The sequence below is a fragment of the Salvelinus fontinalis genome, chromosome 15, assembly GCF_029448725.1.
Source record: "Salvelinus fontinalis isolate EN_2023a chromosome 15, ASM2944872v1, whole genome shotgun sequence".
NCBI classification, from domain to species: Eukaryota; Metazoa; Chordata; class Actinopteri; order Salmoniformes; family Salmonidae; genus Salvelinus; species Salvelinus fontinalis.
The window spans coordinates 17,164,587-17,178,379 of NC_074679.1; the positions used below are offsets into that span (position 1 = coordinate 17,164,587).

General features: G+C 45.0%; 1 protein-coding gene across 7 annotated transcripts in view; it reads left to right on the top strand.

Moving 5' to 3' along the window:
* LOC129811479 (myelin transcription factor 1-like protein) overlaps positions 1-13,793 on the top strand; it is a 174,132-nt gene that overhangs the window by 104,160 nt on the left and 56,179 nt on the right. For all 7 annotated transcript variants that reach the window (XM_055862820.1, XM_055862823.1, XM_055862819.1 and 4 more), the window contains exon 7: positions 9,965-11,128. In XM_055862820.1, the coding sequence (XP_055718795.1) occupies positions 9,965-11,128 (1,164 nt within the window). The remainder of the gene's footprint in view (positions 1-9,964; positions 11,129-13,793) is intronic.

The following is a 13,793-nucleotide window of genomic DNA, read 5'->3' on the forward strand; positions in this document are numbered from 1 at the left end:
ACAAAGACACGACGGTTGGAACCAAAGATCTCAGATTTGGACTCATCAGACTAAAGGACAGATTTCCACCAGTCAAATGTCCATTGCTCGGGTTTCTTGGCGCGAGCAAGTCTTTTCTTATTATTGGTGTCCTTTAGTAGTGAAGGCCTGATTCACGAAGTCTCCTCTGAACAAATCAAATCAAATCAAACTGTATTTGTCACATACACATGGTTAGCAGATGTTAATGCGAGTGTAGCAAAATGCTTGTGCTTCTAGTTCCGACAATGCTGTAATAACCAACGAGTAATCTAACCTAACAATTCCACAACTACTACCTTATACACACAAGTGTAAAGGGATAAAGAATATGTACATTAAGATATATGAATGAGTGATGGTACAGAACGGCATAGGCAAGATGGTATCGAGTACAGTATATACATATGAGATGAGTAATGTAGGGTATGTAAACAGAAAAGTGGCATAGTTTTAAGTGGCTAGTGATACATGTATTACATAAAGCTGGCAAGATGCAGTAGATGATATAGAGTACAGTATAAACATATACATTATATTAAGTGGCATTGTTTAAAGTGGCTAGTGATACATTTTTGATCAATTTCCATTATTAAAGTGGGCTGGAGTTGAGTCAGTATGTTGGCAGCAGCCACTCGATGTTAGTGGTGGCTGTTTAACAGTCTGATGGCCTTGAGATAGAAGCTGTTTTTCAGTCTCTTGGACCCTGCTTTGATGCACCTGTACTGACCTCGCCTTCTGGATGATAGCGGGGTGAACAGGCAGTGGCTCGGGTGGTTGTTGTCCTTGATGATCTTTATGGCCTTCCTGTGACATCGGGTGGTGTGGGTGTCCTGGAGGGCAGGTAGTTTGCCCCCAGTGATGCGTTGTGCAGACCTCACTACCCTCTGGAGAGCCTTACGGTTGTGGGAGGAGCAGTTGCCTTACCAGGCGGTGATACAGCCCGACAGGATGCTCTCGATTGTGCATCTGTAGAAGTTTGTGAGTGCTTTTGGTGACAAGCCAAATTTCTTCAGCCTCCTGAGGTTGAAGAGGCACTGCTGCGCCTTCTTCACAACGCTGTCTGTGTGGGTGGACCAATTCAGTTCGTCCCTGATGTGTACGCCGAGGAACTTAAAACTTACTACCCTCTCCACTACTGTCCCGTCGATGTGGATAGGGGGGTGCTCCCTCTGCTGTTTCCTGAAGTCCACAATCATCTCCTTTGTTTTGTTGATGTTCAGTGTGAGGTTATTTTCCTGACACCACACTCCGAGGGCCCTCACCTCCTCCCTGTAGGCCGTCTCGTCGTTGTTGGTAATCAAGCCTACCACTGTAGTGTCGTCCGCAAACTTGATGATTGAGTTGGAGGCGTGCATGACCACGCAGTCGTGGGTGAACAGGGAGTACAGGAGAGGGCTCAGAACGCACCCTTGTCGGGCCCCAGTGTTGAGGATCAGCGGGGTGGAGATGTTGTTACATACCCTCACCACCTGGGGGTGGCCCGTCAGGAAGTCCAGTACCCAGTTGCACAGGGCGGGGTCGAGACCCAGGGTCTCAAGCTTGATGACGAGTTTGGAGGGTACTATGGTGTTAAATGCTGAGCTGTAGTCGATGAACAGCATTCTCACATAGGTATTCCTCTTGTCCAGATGGGTTAGGGCAGTGTGCAGTGTGGTTGCGATTGCGTCGTCTGTGGACCTATTGGGGCGGTAAGCAAATTGGAGTGGGTCTAGGGTGTCAGGTAGGGTGGAGGTGATATGGTCCTTGACCAGTCTCTCAAGCACTTCATGATGACGGAAGTGAGTGCTACGGGGCGGTAGTCGTTTAGCTCAGTTACCTTAGCTTTCTTGGGAACAGGAACAATGGTGGCCCTCTTGAAGCATGTGGGAACAGCAGACTTGGATAAGGTTAGATTGAATATGTCCGTAAACACACCAGCCAGCTGGTCTGCGCATGCTCTGAGGACACGGCTGGGGATGCCGTCTGGGCCTGCAGCCTTGCGAGGGTTAACACATTTAAATGTTTTACTCACTGCAGTGAAAGAGAGTCTGCAGGTTTTGGTAGCGGGCTGTGTCAGTGGCACTGTATTGTCCTCAAAGCGAGCAAAGAAATGATTTAGCCTGTCTGGGAGCAAGACATCCTGGTCCGCAACGGGGCTGGTTTTCTTTTTGTAATCCGTGATTGACTGTAGACCCTGCCACATGCCTCTTGTGTCTGAGCCGTTGAATTGCAACTCTACTTTGTCTCTATACTGATGCTTAGCTTGTTTGATTTCCTTACGGAGGGAATAGCTACACTGTTTGTATTCGGTCATGTTTCCGGTCACCTTGCCCTGGTTAAAAGCAGTGGTTCGCGCTTTCAGTTTCAGCACCGACTCCGATTGCGTCTCTCAAGTGAGCCATGTTTCCGTGAAGCAAAACATTTTACAGTCTCTGATGTCTCTCTGGAAGGCAACCCTTGCTCGGATTTCATCAACCTTGCTGTCAAGAGACTGGACATTGGCGAGTAGTATGCTAGGGAATGGTGCGCGATGTGCCCATCTCCGGAGCCTGACCAGAAGACCGCTTTGTTTGCCCCTTTTACGGCGACATTGTTTAGGTTCGCCGGCTGGGATCAGATCCATTGTCCTGGGTGGAAGGCAAAACACAGGATCCGCTTCGGTCATATTCCTGATCGTATTGTTGTTAAGTTGACGATGCTCTTATATCAAATAGTTCTTCCCGACTGTATGTAATAAAACTTAAGATTACCTGGGGTAACAATGTAAGAAATAACATGTAAAAAAACAAAATACTGCATAGTTTCCTAGGAACGCGAAGCGAGGCGGCCATCTCAGTTGATGTTGAGACTTGTCTGTTACTTGAACTCGGTGAAGCATTTATTTGGGCTGCAATCTGGGGTGCAGTTAAATCTAATGAATTTATCCTCTGCAGCAGAGGTAACTCTGGGTCTTCCTTTCCTGTGACGGTCCTCATGAGAGCCAGTTTCATCATAGTGCTTGACAGTTTTTGTAACTGCACTTGAAGAAACTTTCAAAGTTCTTAAAATTTTCTGGATTGACTTACCTTCATGTCTTGAAGTAATGATGGACTGTCGTTTCTCTTTGCTTATGTTCTTGCCATAATATGGACTTGGTCTTTTGCCAAATAGGGCTATCATCTGTATACCACCCCTACCTTGTCACAACACAACTGATTCTCAAACACATTAGAATGAAAGAAATTCCACAAATTAACTTTTAACAAGACACACTTGTTAATTGAAATGCATTCCAGGTGACTACCTCATGAAGCTGGTTAGGAGAAGGCCAAGAGTGTGCAAAGCTGTTGTCGTGACGTTGTATTAGTTAATGTGACAACTGTTGCTCATCGAATGATTAAAGGTTTATAATTGCGTGATTAACTGAATCAAGCAATTATTTACTCATTAACCTGGGGCACCATGGGATTTTTTTTTAAATTTAGTTTCTATTTCCCAAATTAACTCAAAGAATATCAGAATATCGATTTTACAACAGCCGCTAATTAATCAGTTACCTCTACAGTCTCGTTCTGAACGTCGCATAATCTGGGAATCTGCACGGACCCGGGTCTCACCAATGAGTTCGTACCACACCAATCTTAGTTGATTATTTATTTACTAGAAAGCAAAAATTATAATAAAAGATACACATACACAAAAACACATTCTAGGCTATTGATTAGAACTTAATATAACGGGCCAACACACTATGGCGCGTGTTACCCAAAATGGGGATTTAAAAGAGAGAAAAAGCGTAGGAATGAAACAGTGTTGATACCACGATATGATGGGGAGTGGAGGCTAGGTGGTTCGGCTTGAATTCACCCGCTTAGACACAGCTACTCATCCGTAGCTTGGGTAGAAAAAGATTTCTTTGTCTTCAAACTTGTGTTACGTTTTGGGTTCGTTGACTTTTTAGACCTCGGCTGCAGCTCGGGTCACTTAGTCTGATCTGTTAATTCTTCACTCACAGGTTTTATACCCTCGGGTCAGAAGTGGGCGTAACCGCCTTTAGGGCAATTCTCTGGGCTTACCAAGTTAAGAGGCAAGGTCTAGATTTTACTCAAATCCAATTTTAGAGAACTAACTTCACATTTCATCTTTACCAAAACATTCTCTTTGATTTGGACATTTTCCACACAACGTACAATGTATAAACATCAAACGTATATTAGGAAAACTCTTAACGTTACAATGTTTTCGTAATAACGTCATCTATTAACCTTTAATAACAAAACAAAAATGACATGCATTTTCATATTCCATCTATCGTCATGACCACCATTGTGGCTGATGGAAACCATTGTTCCAAAATCCCTTTATTGCATGTTTAATGTTCTGAGGGTGGATCTCCATCTCCACACCGGAATGTTGTGTGGCCTAAGATTTACCAGGGGCGTGAGGGGTCATAAAACCCCCACATCTTCAGACCCCTAAAGAGATAATCTGTAGGGTTGTGGTCTCCTGTAAACGGACCTGATCAGGACAGTCATGACAGTGTCATCAAGGCAAAGGGTGGCTACGTTGAAGATTCTAAAATCTAAAATATATTTTGATTTGATTAACACTTTTTTTCCATATGTGTTATTTCATAGTTTTGATGTCTTCCCTATTATTCTACAATGTAGAAAATAGTAAAAATAATGAAAAACCCTTGAATTAGTAGGTGTGTCCAAACGTTTGACTGGTACTGTATACAGTTTCTTCAGAAAGTATTCAGACCCCTTACCTTTTTCACATTTTGTTAGGTTACAGCCTTATTCTAAAATTGATGAAATAGATTTTTCCCTCATCAATCTACATAGAATAACACATAATGACAAAGCTAAAAAACGTTTTTTAGGATTTTTTTGCGATTATAAAAAAAAGAAGCTAATATCACATTTACATAAGTATTCAGACCCTTTACTTAGCACTTTGTTGAAGCAGCTTTGGCAGCGATTGCAGCCTCGCATCTTCTTGGGTTTGACGCTACAAACTTGACACACCTGTATTTGGGGAGTTTCTCCCATTCTTCTCTGCAGATCCTCTCAATCTCTGTCAGGTTGGATGGGGTGCATCGCTGCACAGCTATTTTCAGATCTCTCCAGAGATGTTAGTTCAAGTCCGGCCTCTGGCTGGGCCACTCAAGGACATTCAGAGACTTGTCCCGAAGCCACTCCTGTGCTGGCTTGGCAGTGTGCTTAGGGTCGTTGTCCTGTTGGAAGGTGAACCCTCACCTCAGTCTGAGGTCCTGGGCACTCTGAAGCAAGTTTTCATCAAGGATCTCTCTGTACTTTGCTCCTTTCATCTTTGCCTCGATCCTGACTAGTACCCAGTCCCTGCCGCTGAAAAACATTCCCACAGCATGATACTGCCACGCCCTGCTTCACTATAGGGATGGTGCCAGGTTTCCTCCAGACGTGACGTATGGCATTCAAACCAAGTAGTTTAATATTACTTTCATCAGACCTGAGAATCTTGTTTCTCATGGTCTGTGAGTCTTTAGGTGCCTTTTGGCAAACTCCAAGCGTGCTGTCATGTTCCTTTTACTGAGTAGTGGCTTCCATCTGGCCAGGCGTGATTGGTGGAGGGCTGCAGAGATGGTTGTCCTTCTTGAAGGTTCTCCCATCTCCACAGAGGGACTCTAGAGCTCTGTCAGACTGACCATCGGGTTCTTGTTCACCTCCCTAACCAAGGCCCTTCTCCCCCGATTGCCCAGTTTTGCCAGGCGGCCATCTCTAGGAAGAGTCTTGGTGATTCCAAACTTCTTCCATTTAATAATGATGGAGGCCACTGTGTTCTTGGGGACCTTCAATGTTGCAGAAATGTTTTTGTACCCTTCCCCAGGTCTGTGCCTCGACACAATCCTGTCTCGAATCTCTACGGACAATTCTTTTGACCTCATGGCTTGGTTTTTGCTCTGACATTCACTGTCAACTGTGGAACCTTATATAGACAGTTGTGTGCCTTTCCAAATCATGTCCAATCAATTGATTTTACCACAAGTGGACTTCAATCAAGTTGTAGAAACATCTCAAGGATGATCAATGGAACACGATACACCTGAGTGCAATTTCGAGTCTCATAGCAAAAGGTCGGAATACTTATGTAAATAAGGTATTTCTGGATTTTTTAAAATAAATTTGCAAAAATGTTACAAAAAACGGTTTTGGCTTTGTCATCATGGGGTATTGTGTGCAAATTGCTGAAGATTTTTTTTAAATCCATTTTAGATTATGACTGTAACGTAACAAAATGTGTAAAAAGTCATGACGTTGAATACTTTCCGAAGGCACTGTATATATAGATATGTGCAGTATAGTAAGGGAATAAAGTCAGTAAATGATACTTTTGCCAGCGTACTGGGAAATGAAATGTGATACAATTCTACACAACAACATGCAAACAAAATCCCAAGCCTGCATGTCCCAGAACATAGAATATAAAATGCTGTTCATATTCCTTTGATCTTTGTTTGTTTCATCTGTTTGATTGGTTTATTTATTTGTTTGAGCATTTGCTTTTCCTCCAACCTACTGTATAAGACGACTGTAGCTACCTTAATTTTTTTTTAGTGCTAGATCAAACCCAGTCACTAAGAATAGAGAGATGGTTTGGCAGCGAAGGCTCTTTTTCAAGAGAGATTCAGCTCTGTAATATTAGGTGTTTTGGGGTCTTTTGCCGTTACCTTCAGAGTTATCTCAGTCGGAGGTTATGCAGTGCTGGCGTTGTCTCTCAGACACAGATCCTGTGAAAATGCCAGTTTAGCACTGGCTGGATGGGAACCCTCTGTCCGTCTATCTCCAAAACACCTAAATGCCCTGAAACACTGAATCAGGACTCAAAATGATGCGGTGAAAGAAGCTATCACTCTTGAAAGGACAGCATCCATAGAACTACTGCATAGGTGTCAGAGAGGGCATGTATTTGTGTGAAGAAAGTCAAAAGTAACCCTCGCTTACATGCTGACCAGACCGGATACGTCGCGTGCGCGAGCGTCACAAAATACATTTAGAAATCCATGTTATTCAATTATTGCACCCACACTGCTTGCGCGCACCAACGAGCGTCTGCGACGCCAAGGGCTAAAATAGAAGTCGTTCCTATTTCTGACGCAGATCGCGCTGAAAGTCATCTCCTCATTGGTTTATAGAAGCAGGTACCCACGTGCCATCTCCTCATTGGTTATACCTACGTGGGTGACTGAAAGACGAACTTTGTTGCCGGTTGTCGTGGTAATACAATGAAAGTTTAGATGCGATCACCATATAAGTTCAAAGATGAAAAAGCCTGGAAGGAGGAGAGATGACTAGAAACGATTCGGTTGGCCGTTTTATGTGTGTATTAATTGTTAGAGTAGAGGTCCTTGTGCATTTCAGGTAAAATAACAACTCAATGTTTATATCCCAGGGCAAATTAGCTAGCAACAGCAAGCTAGCTAAATAGGCCAAATTAACGTTAGCTAGCAAGTGCAAGCTAGCTAGCTAAATTGCCATACATGTTTAATGCTTTTCGACCTGTCCCCAAATTAATGTAATTGGTTCAGAGTTTGTTTTGATATTTTAACCTGCGTGTCGTGATCACGTTTGGTGTGGGGGGGGGGGGGGCAAAATAAATATATGCACGATAGCGCACACGCGCAGCCGGTTTGGGTTCCGTGTTACCAACCACCTTTGCTTAATGGCATGCATAAGTTAGATACAAAACCTTCTGTTCAAAATGACCTGCAACAAACACATTGAGCACAGATCTCTCTATCGAGAGAAGACACAGTAGCCTGTGTCTGGTTTGGAGACAGTCTGGTATGGGACAAATTCTCCCCCATGTGTGGTCTCTGCCTATTATGTGCCCTAACACCACATTTGACATTTTTCTCTCCAACTCATTCTGCCGTTCACCCCCACACCTAAAATCCTTCCTGACAGAACCTTCACGTCCAATTAAGACTGGAGCTCTGAGAGAGCGAGAAAGAGAGAGAGAGAGACAGAGAGAGTGAGAATCCCCCCCCCTCTCCGTGTTAACCCTCTGTGGTACAGTAAGTCGTGCTAGCTTCTTTCTAGTAGTGTAGCATCATCCTCCCTCCTCTGTGTCTTTGTTGGGCATGTGAGAATCTCCCTAGAATGACATTAAATACAGAGACCACAGTCCAGAAGATAGTCTTTGTTTCCATTCTTGACTCAAAGAGCACAATTCAGTCAATTCCACTGGGTGTTCTAGCTTTCTGCTCTGGCCTAAATAAACTTAGTGAATATTTGGGATTCTCTCTGTCGTTCTCAACTACAGTGCCATCTTTAGATAGGAGGATGAAATCACACCTTTATTCGTCTCCTTTTTTCTTCTTCTCAGAAATGTAGATAAGTCTCTCCACATGCATTAGGCCACTATCATTTCCACCATACCCTCCAAGACATAAGTGGCAGCAGGCAGATTCCAATCTGCTAACTGTAGTAGAGGTGGCATTGTTATGACGGTTCTATGTTTCTCAATGGATATTTGCACACTGCTGCTGCATTGCTAATCCAAGCTTTATACGGAGCAGCGCAATCTCTCAGTTCCTCTTTCAATCTGTTTCGCTTCCCTTTCCCCTTTGTGTACCTTGATTGCTCTTCAAATTGCTTTCCTGAGCCATGTTTCAAAACTTCAAAAAATGTAACCTCTGGCAGCCATGGCAAGGGTAGGGTACTGTAAGAAAGTGTTCCCCTGTCAAAATATGTGCCTGGTCAGTCGTGACTGTTCTCTCTCCGTGGTCCAGAGCCCTCACCCCAACACCCTACATGTTGTCTTGCTCTCAGTAGATTTGTGTGTGTGTGTGTGTGTGTGTGTGTGTGTGTGTGTGTGTGTGTGTGTGTGTGTGTGTGTGTGTGTGTGTGTGTGTGTGTGTGTGTGTGTGTGTGTGTGTGTGTGTGTGTGTGTGTGTGTGTGTGTGTGTGTGTTAATGTGTTGTCTGGGTGTGAATTTAATGTTTGTGTACACCTATATAAAGTATCTCAAGAATGCATATATGTGTTTGTTTGTGCATGTATGTCTTTCATGCTTCATGTTTCCTTCTATCTTATTGAAATGTACCCGGTCACACACAAGTGTATTGGGACAGCCGATGCGTCTTCGAACCTGGTGATAATTAATACTTCACCACGGAAGATTACATCGCACTACTGTTTTGTCAGGTGATTTTCTAGCTCCCCCAGAAATCCAAGTTACATGTATTACTTATTTGTTGGCCTCTTGGCTTTTTCTCTGCAGGAATGTAAGTGGCAAACGTGTGGTGGTTTGGGTGTGAGCAATGCGATGCGCTCTTGGCGGTTCAGGCCGGGAGGGAATGTGAGAAATGGTCCAGAGAGTGGCTGCTTCACATTACTGACAGGAGAGGTTCAGCTAGCATTAGCAGCATGTCTGGCGTAAACAATTAGCCAATGGCCAGCATTCTAAAGATCCTGTTGATTGGACAATAATGTACATTCTGGAATGAGGAGAATGCAGGGATTTGATTATTCTATTAAGGTAATCGCACATTACATGAGGCAATCAATGTATAACATAAAGCATGATGATTACAGTTTGAAGGTCCCAGTTTGCTCCCCTACAAAATCTTGTCAAAATGTTGTCAAATGAAAAATGTTGTCAAATGAAAAGCATGTTGCTATATACCAGTTACTTAGCCATCAACTGGCAGACTGTTCTTGTTGTTGTGACACGAAGAATCCAGATTACTAGGAAGCAGTGTACTGAATGTACATCCAAAACATCTCTATGGAAATTTCCAGACCACTTTATCCCACTTCCTGTGCTGATTCACAATTCCTTTACAGGCTGCTATTAAGACCCTGAAAGTACATTATTGAGGAACGCAAAGTTCCTTATCAAATTCAAATGGACCAAGCCCAGAAATCTGATTTACCCGTTAAGTAGAATGAGTGAAATGTGATTACAATCCATTTGTGCTTCTTTTTTTCGCGTACAGAGGATGATCAGTGTGTCGGCGGTGGCGGCCATCCCAAATCCGGTCCGACGGGGGAGAAGGACGACAACAACAACGATGAATATGAGAACTATGATGAGCTGGTGGCCAAGTCTCTGCTCAACCTAGGGAAGATAGCAGAGGATGCCGCCTACCGCGCCATGACCGAGTCTGAAATTAACAGCAACTCCTCCAACAGCGCCGAGGAAGAGGAGGAGGAGGAAGAGGAGGAGGAAGAAGAAGAAGAGGAGGATGAGGAAGATGAGGAAGAAGAGGAGGAGGGTGGGGAGGAGGGTGGGGAGGAAGGTCACAGGAAGGGTGAGTTGACTCTGGATGTGGACAGTGATGTAGTGAGGGAGACAGTGGACTCTCTGAAGCTGCTGGCCCAGGGTCATGGGGCTGTGCTTTCTGACAACCTGGATGGAGGAGACTATGAGGAAGGGACGGAGGAGAACGGGGAAGGGAATTGTAATGGAGGAGGTGGAGGTGGTAACGGTCAGGGTAAACCCTCTAACGGACTGGAGGAGAGTGATGAGGAGGTGTGTCTAAGCAGCCTGGAGTGTCTGAGAAACCAGTGCTTCGACCTGGCCCGCAAACTGAGTGAGACGCAGCCGGCCGACCGCTTGGGCACAGGCCTCCCTCATCAGAGCTACCCTGGCGGTGGGGACACCCAGGGGCAGCACCCCCATCTCAACCCCCACCCCCACTCCCTCACGCACGAGCCTTGGTACGGGGACCTCCAGCAGAGCCAGGAGGATAGGCGCACCCTGGAGAGGAACTACTCTGACATGGTCAACCTGATGAAGCTGGAGGAGCAGCTTAGCCCGCGCTCCAAGGCCTTCTCCAGCTGCGCTCAGGATGACCGCTACCACAACCACATCCACGACCGGGACGAGGATACGCGGTCGGTGACGTCAGACCACTCGGAGGAGGTGTTCGACATGACCAAGGGGAACCTGTCTCTGCTGGAGAAGGCCATCGCACTAGAGTCTGAGAGGGCCAAGGCCATGAGGGACAAGATGGCTGCCGAGGCAGCGCGGAGGGACAGAGTGAGGTATCATCATCACCATGGAGGCCATCATGGGGAGCACCAATCACGGCACGGCTACGGAGAGGAGCGCAAGGCCCGACTCCATGATGGGATGAAGAAGCCCTACTACCATAAAGGTAAGTAAACCTGCCTAGAATCTGTTTGACTTATAAAGAGGATGCACAGTGTGTTGTGTATGCTACCACAACATCAGACATTCGCCTACCTCTTTCACCTTGCTGAGGTGAATGAACAGTTCATGTATGTTTGTTAGGTAAACCCCGGTCAGTCCCTGGCTCTGCCTCCCCATATCCCCTCTCTGTCTGTGAGACATTGTCACGTGTGCTCCCTCTCCGGCCTCTAGGTCACCAGGCTGCTAGTTATGGCGCACACCTGTCACCATCGTTGCGCGCACCTGTGTGTCGTCAAACTCACCTGGACTCCATCACTTCCCTGATTACCTTCCCTATATATGTCACTCCCTTCGGTTCCTTCCCCAGGTGTCATTGTTTCTGTTTCAGTTTCATGTCTGTGTGCTTTTAGTGTTTCTTGTTTTGTGTTGTGTTTATTTCATTAAAACACTCACTTGCTGAACTTGCTTCCCAACTCTCAGCGCATATCGTTACAGACATAGGGATGGCAGGCTGACGTGATCACTGGGAAACCTCACTATGACCCCAGGACAAGCTTTTGCAGCCAATTTGGAGACTAGCATCTCTGCAGCGTCCGCAGAAGCTTATGTTGTTAAAATAGGCCGGCATGGCAACATCAGAGGGTAGGCTTGTCAAGCATAAGTAATGGCAATCTGCACGGCCCGTTAGGACTGCAAATCACATCCCTCCCTGTCTGCCTGGCTAAAGCTGACTATTTTTAAAACCAGAAAGGGACTCTGGAATCTACTAAATAGAATCCTGCTAAGCTGCCTCTGAAAGGAAACTCGGTACTGCATACAATAGAATCTGTGGAAATTAGGTTTTCGGGTAAAGTTGTACTGTGTCCTGCGTCCCAGAGCCAAATAATTAAGAGAATGTGGCTTTTTCACCCAGAATGGGTGACTCTTTGTGTTGTAGTTGGGTTTTTACTGGGTGTTTAGTGGTGCAGGTGCACTTCCATACTGTTTATTCAGACATGCTCTTCTAGGGTGGCTTATCTGCCCAGACACATAAGTAGGTATATTATGCACACTTAGTTCTGACTTGAAGATTACAAAGTGACATTTACAATGGTTGCTTCTCCAAGATCATTTGAAGAGTGATTCTTCCTACTGTATTCTGTCTCCTATCCTACAGAGATTGAACACTCATATCAAGGACCGTAACCTCACCCTCCAGTATGCTGTATCACATTAGTGGAAACCAAGACTGTTCTCAAGGCAGGTCTGTAGGTTTTGACTAGCAGAAGTTACTTTTCGTAGCAGCTTAGGAGAATTTACGCAGCAGGTTAGGAGAATTAACCTGGCAGGTTAGGAGAATTAGGTTAATGTTAGGAAAGGGATTAGGGTTGGCTAAAATGCTAAAATTGTCCCTGACAGGACTCGAACATATCTAGTTACAACCAGGTCTGCCCTGAGAACAGTCTTGGTTTCAGCTAATGCAATGCTGCCTCCAGGCTGAGATAACGAGAGAAGTTAGAGACAAACTATTAAGATTCTCCTTCACAGCAGGCTCAAATGAAAACACAAATGCCACACAAATGGTCATTTCCCATGTACGACACAGCCTCTGTATCTGACTAATTTTGGAATAACAGGAGTATGTGAAGGCTTGCATCACGATGATATCTTCTCCCTAGAGAGATAGCGGCAGACACCTCATTGACCAGGGAACTGTCTGTGATTTAAAAGTGAAACGGAGGTGGTGGCTATGAGGGGAGAGCCCGACTGGCCGGCCAGGGAAAAACACCAGGCGGGAAAATGGAAATTGAAGAGTATCCGAATGAAAGATAACGAACAACAGGCCCACTGACTGCACATTCATTATCCAGAGATGGTATGGTAATTGGGGCCATTTTCTATGCAAAGCACGGCCTGTCTCCATCTACAATCGATACCCTCTGCTTTCTAATATGCATTCCACTTGGCTGCCTCCCTCCCTCCCGTCCTCCACTGTCCACCATGAGGCAGACAGCCAGAGGCCCGTGGTGTGTGTTTGTGTGCGCGAGAGCGTCTGTGTTCCTCTTATTGGAAACTGTAATTTTTTTTCAAGCAAGCATATATTTTAGTTTCATCGTCAGACTGCATCAGTGATACAGAGAAAAACATTTTCCATGCCATTATGTACTGTGATTTTACAGTTATTTCTCTGAAACTCAGTATGGTAAACGACACAGTGTACCAACCCCATGTGTCCTAATATGATACCGTCAGAGAAAGAGGAAAGCCTAAATGTACAGGAAGGTAATGAAGGATGTGTTCTGATCTATGGATTAACAGGGACTTGTTATGTATGAGTAGGTGTATATGTACTCTCTCTTTCCCTTTCTTTCCCTCTCTCTCTCTTTCTGTCTTTCTCCATCTGTGTCTCCGTCCTCCTCTTCCCCTCCTCTCTGTCTCTTTCTCCCTCTCTTTCCCTCTCTCACTCTCTCTCTCTACCCAATCCTTTCTCTTTCACTACCTCTCTTTATTTTATTTTGGTTCTTCTGTAAGTGGTGGAGGTGAAGGTTCCAGGTTACAGCAGCCTATCAAACTTTAATTAGCAGACTCTCTCTGTGGTCCTGCCTTTTATAAGCACCTCTCTCTATCTGTCTTCTTTCTTTCTCTCTCTCTCTCTCTCTCTCTCTCTCTCTCTCTCTCTCTCTCTCTCT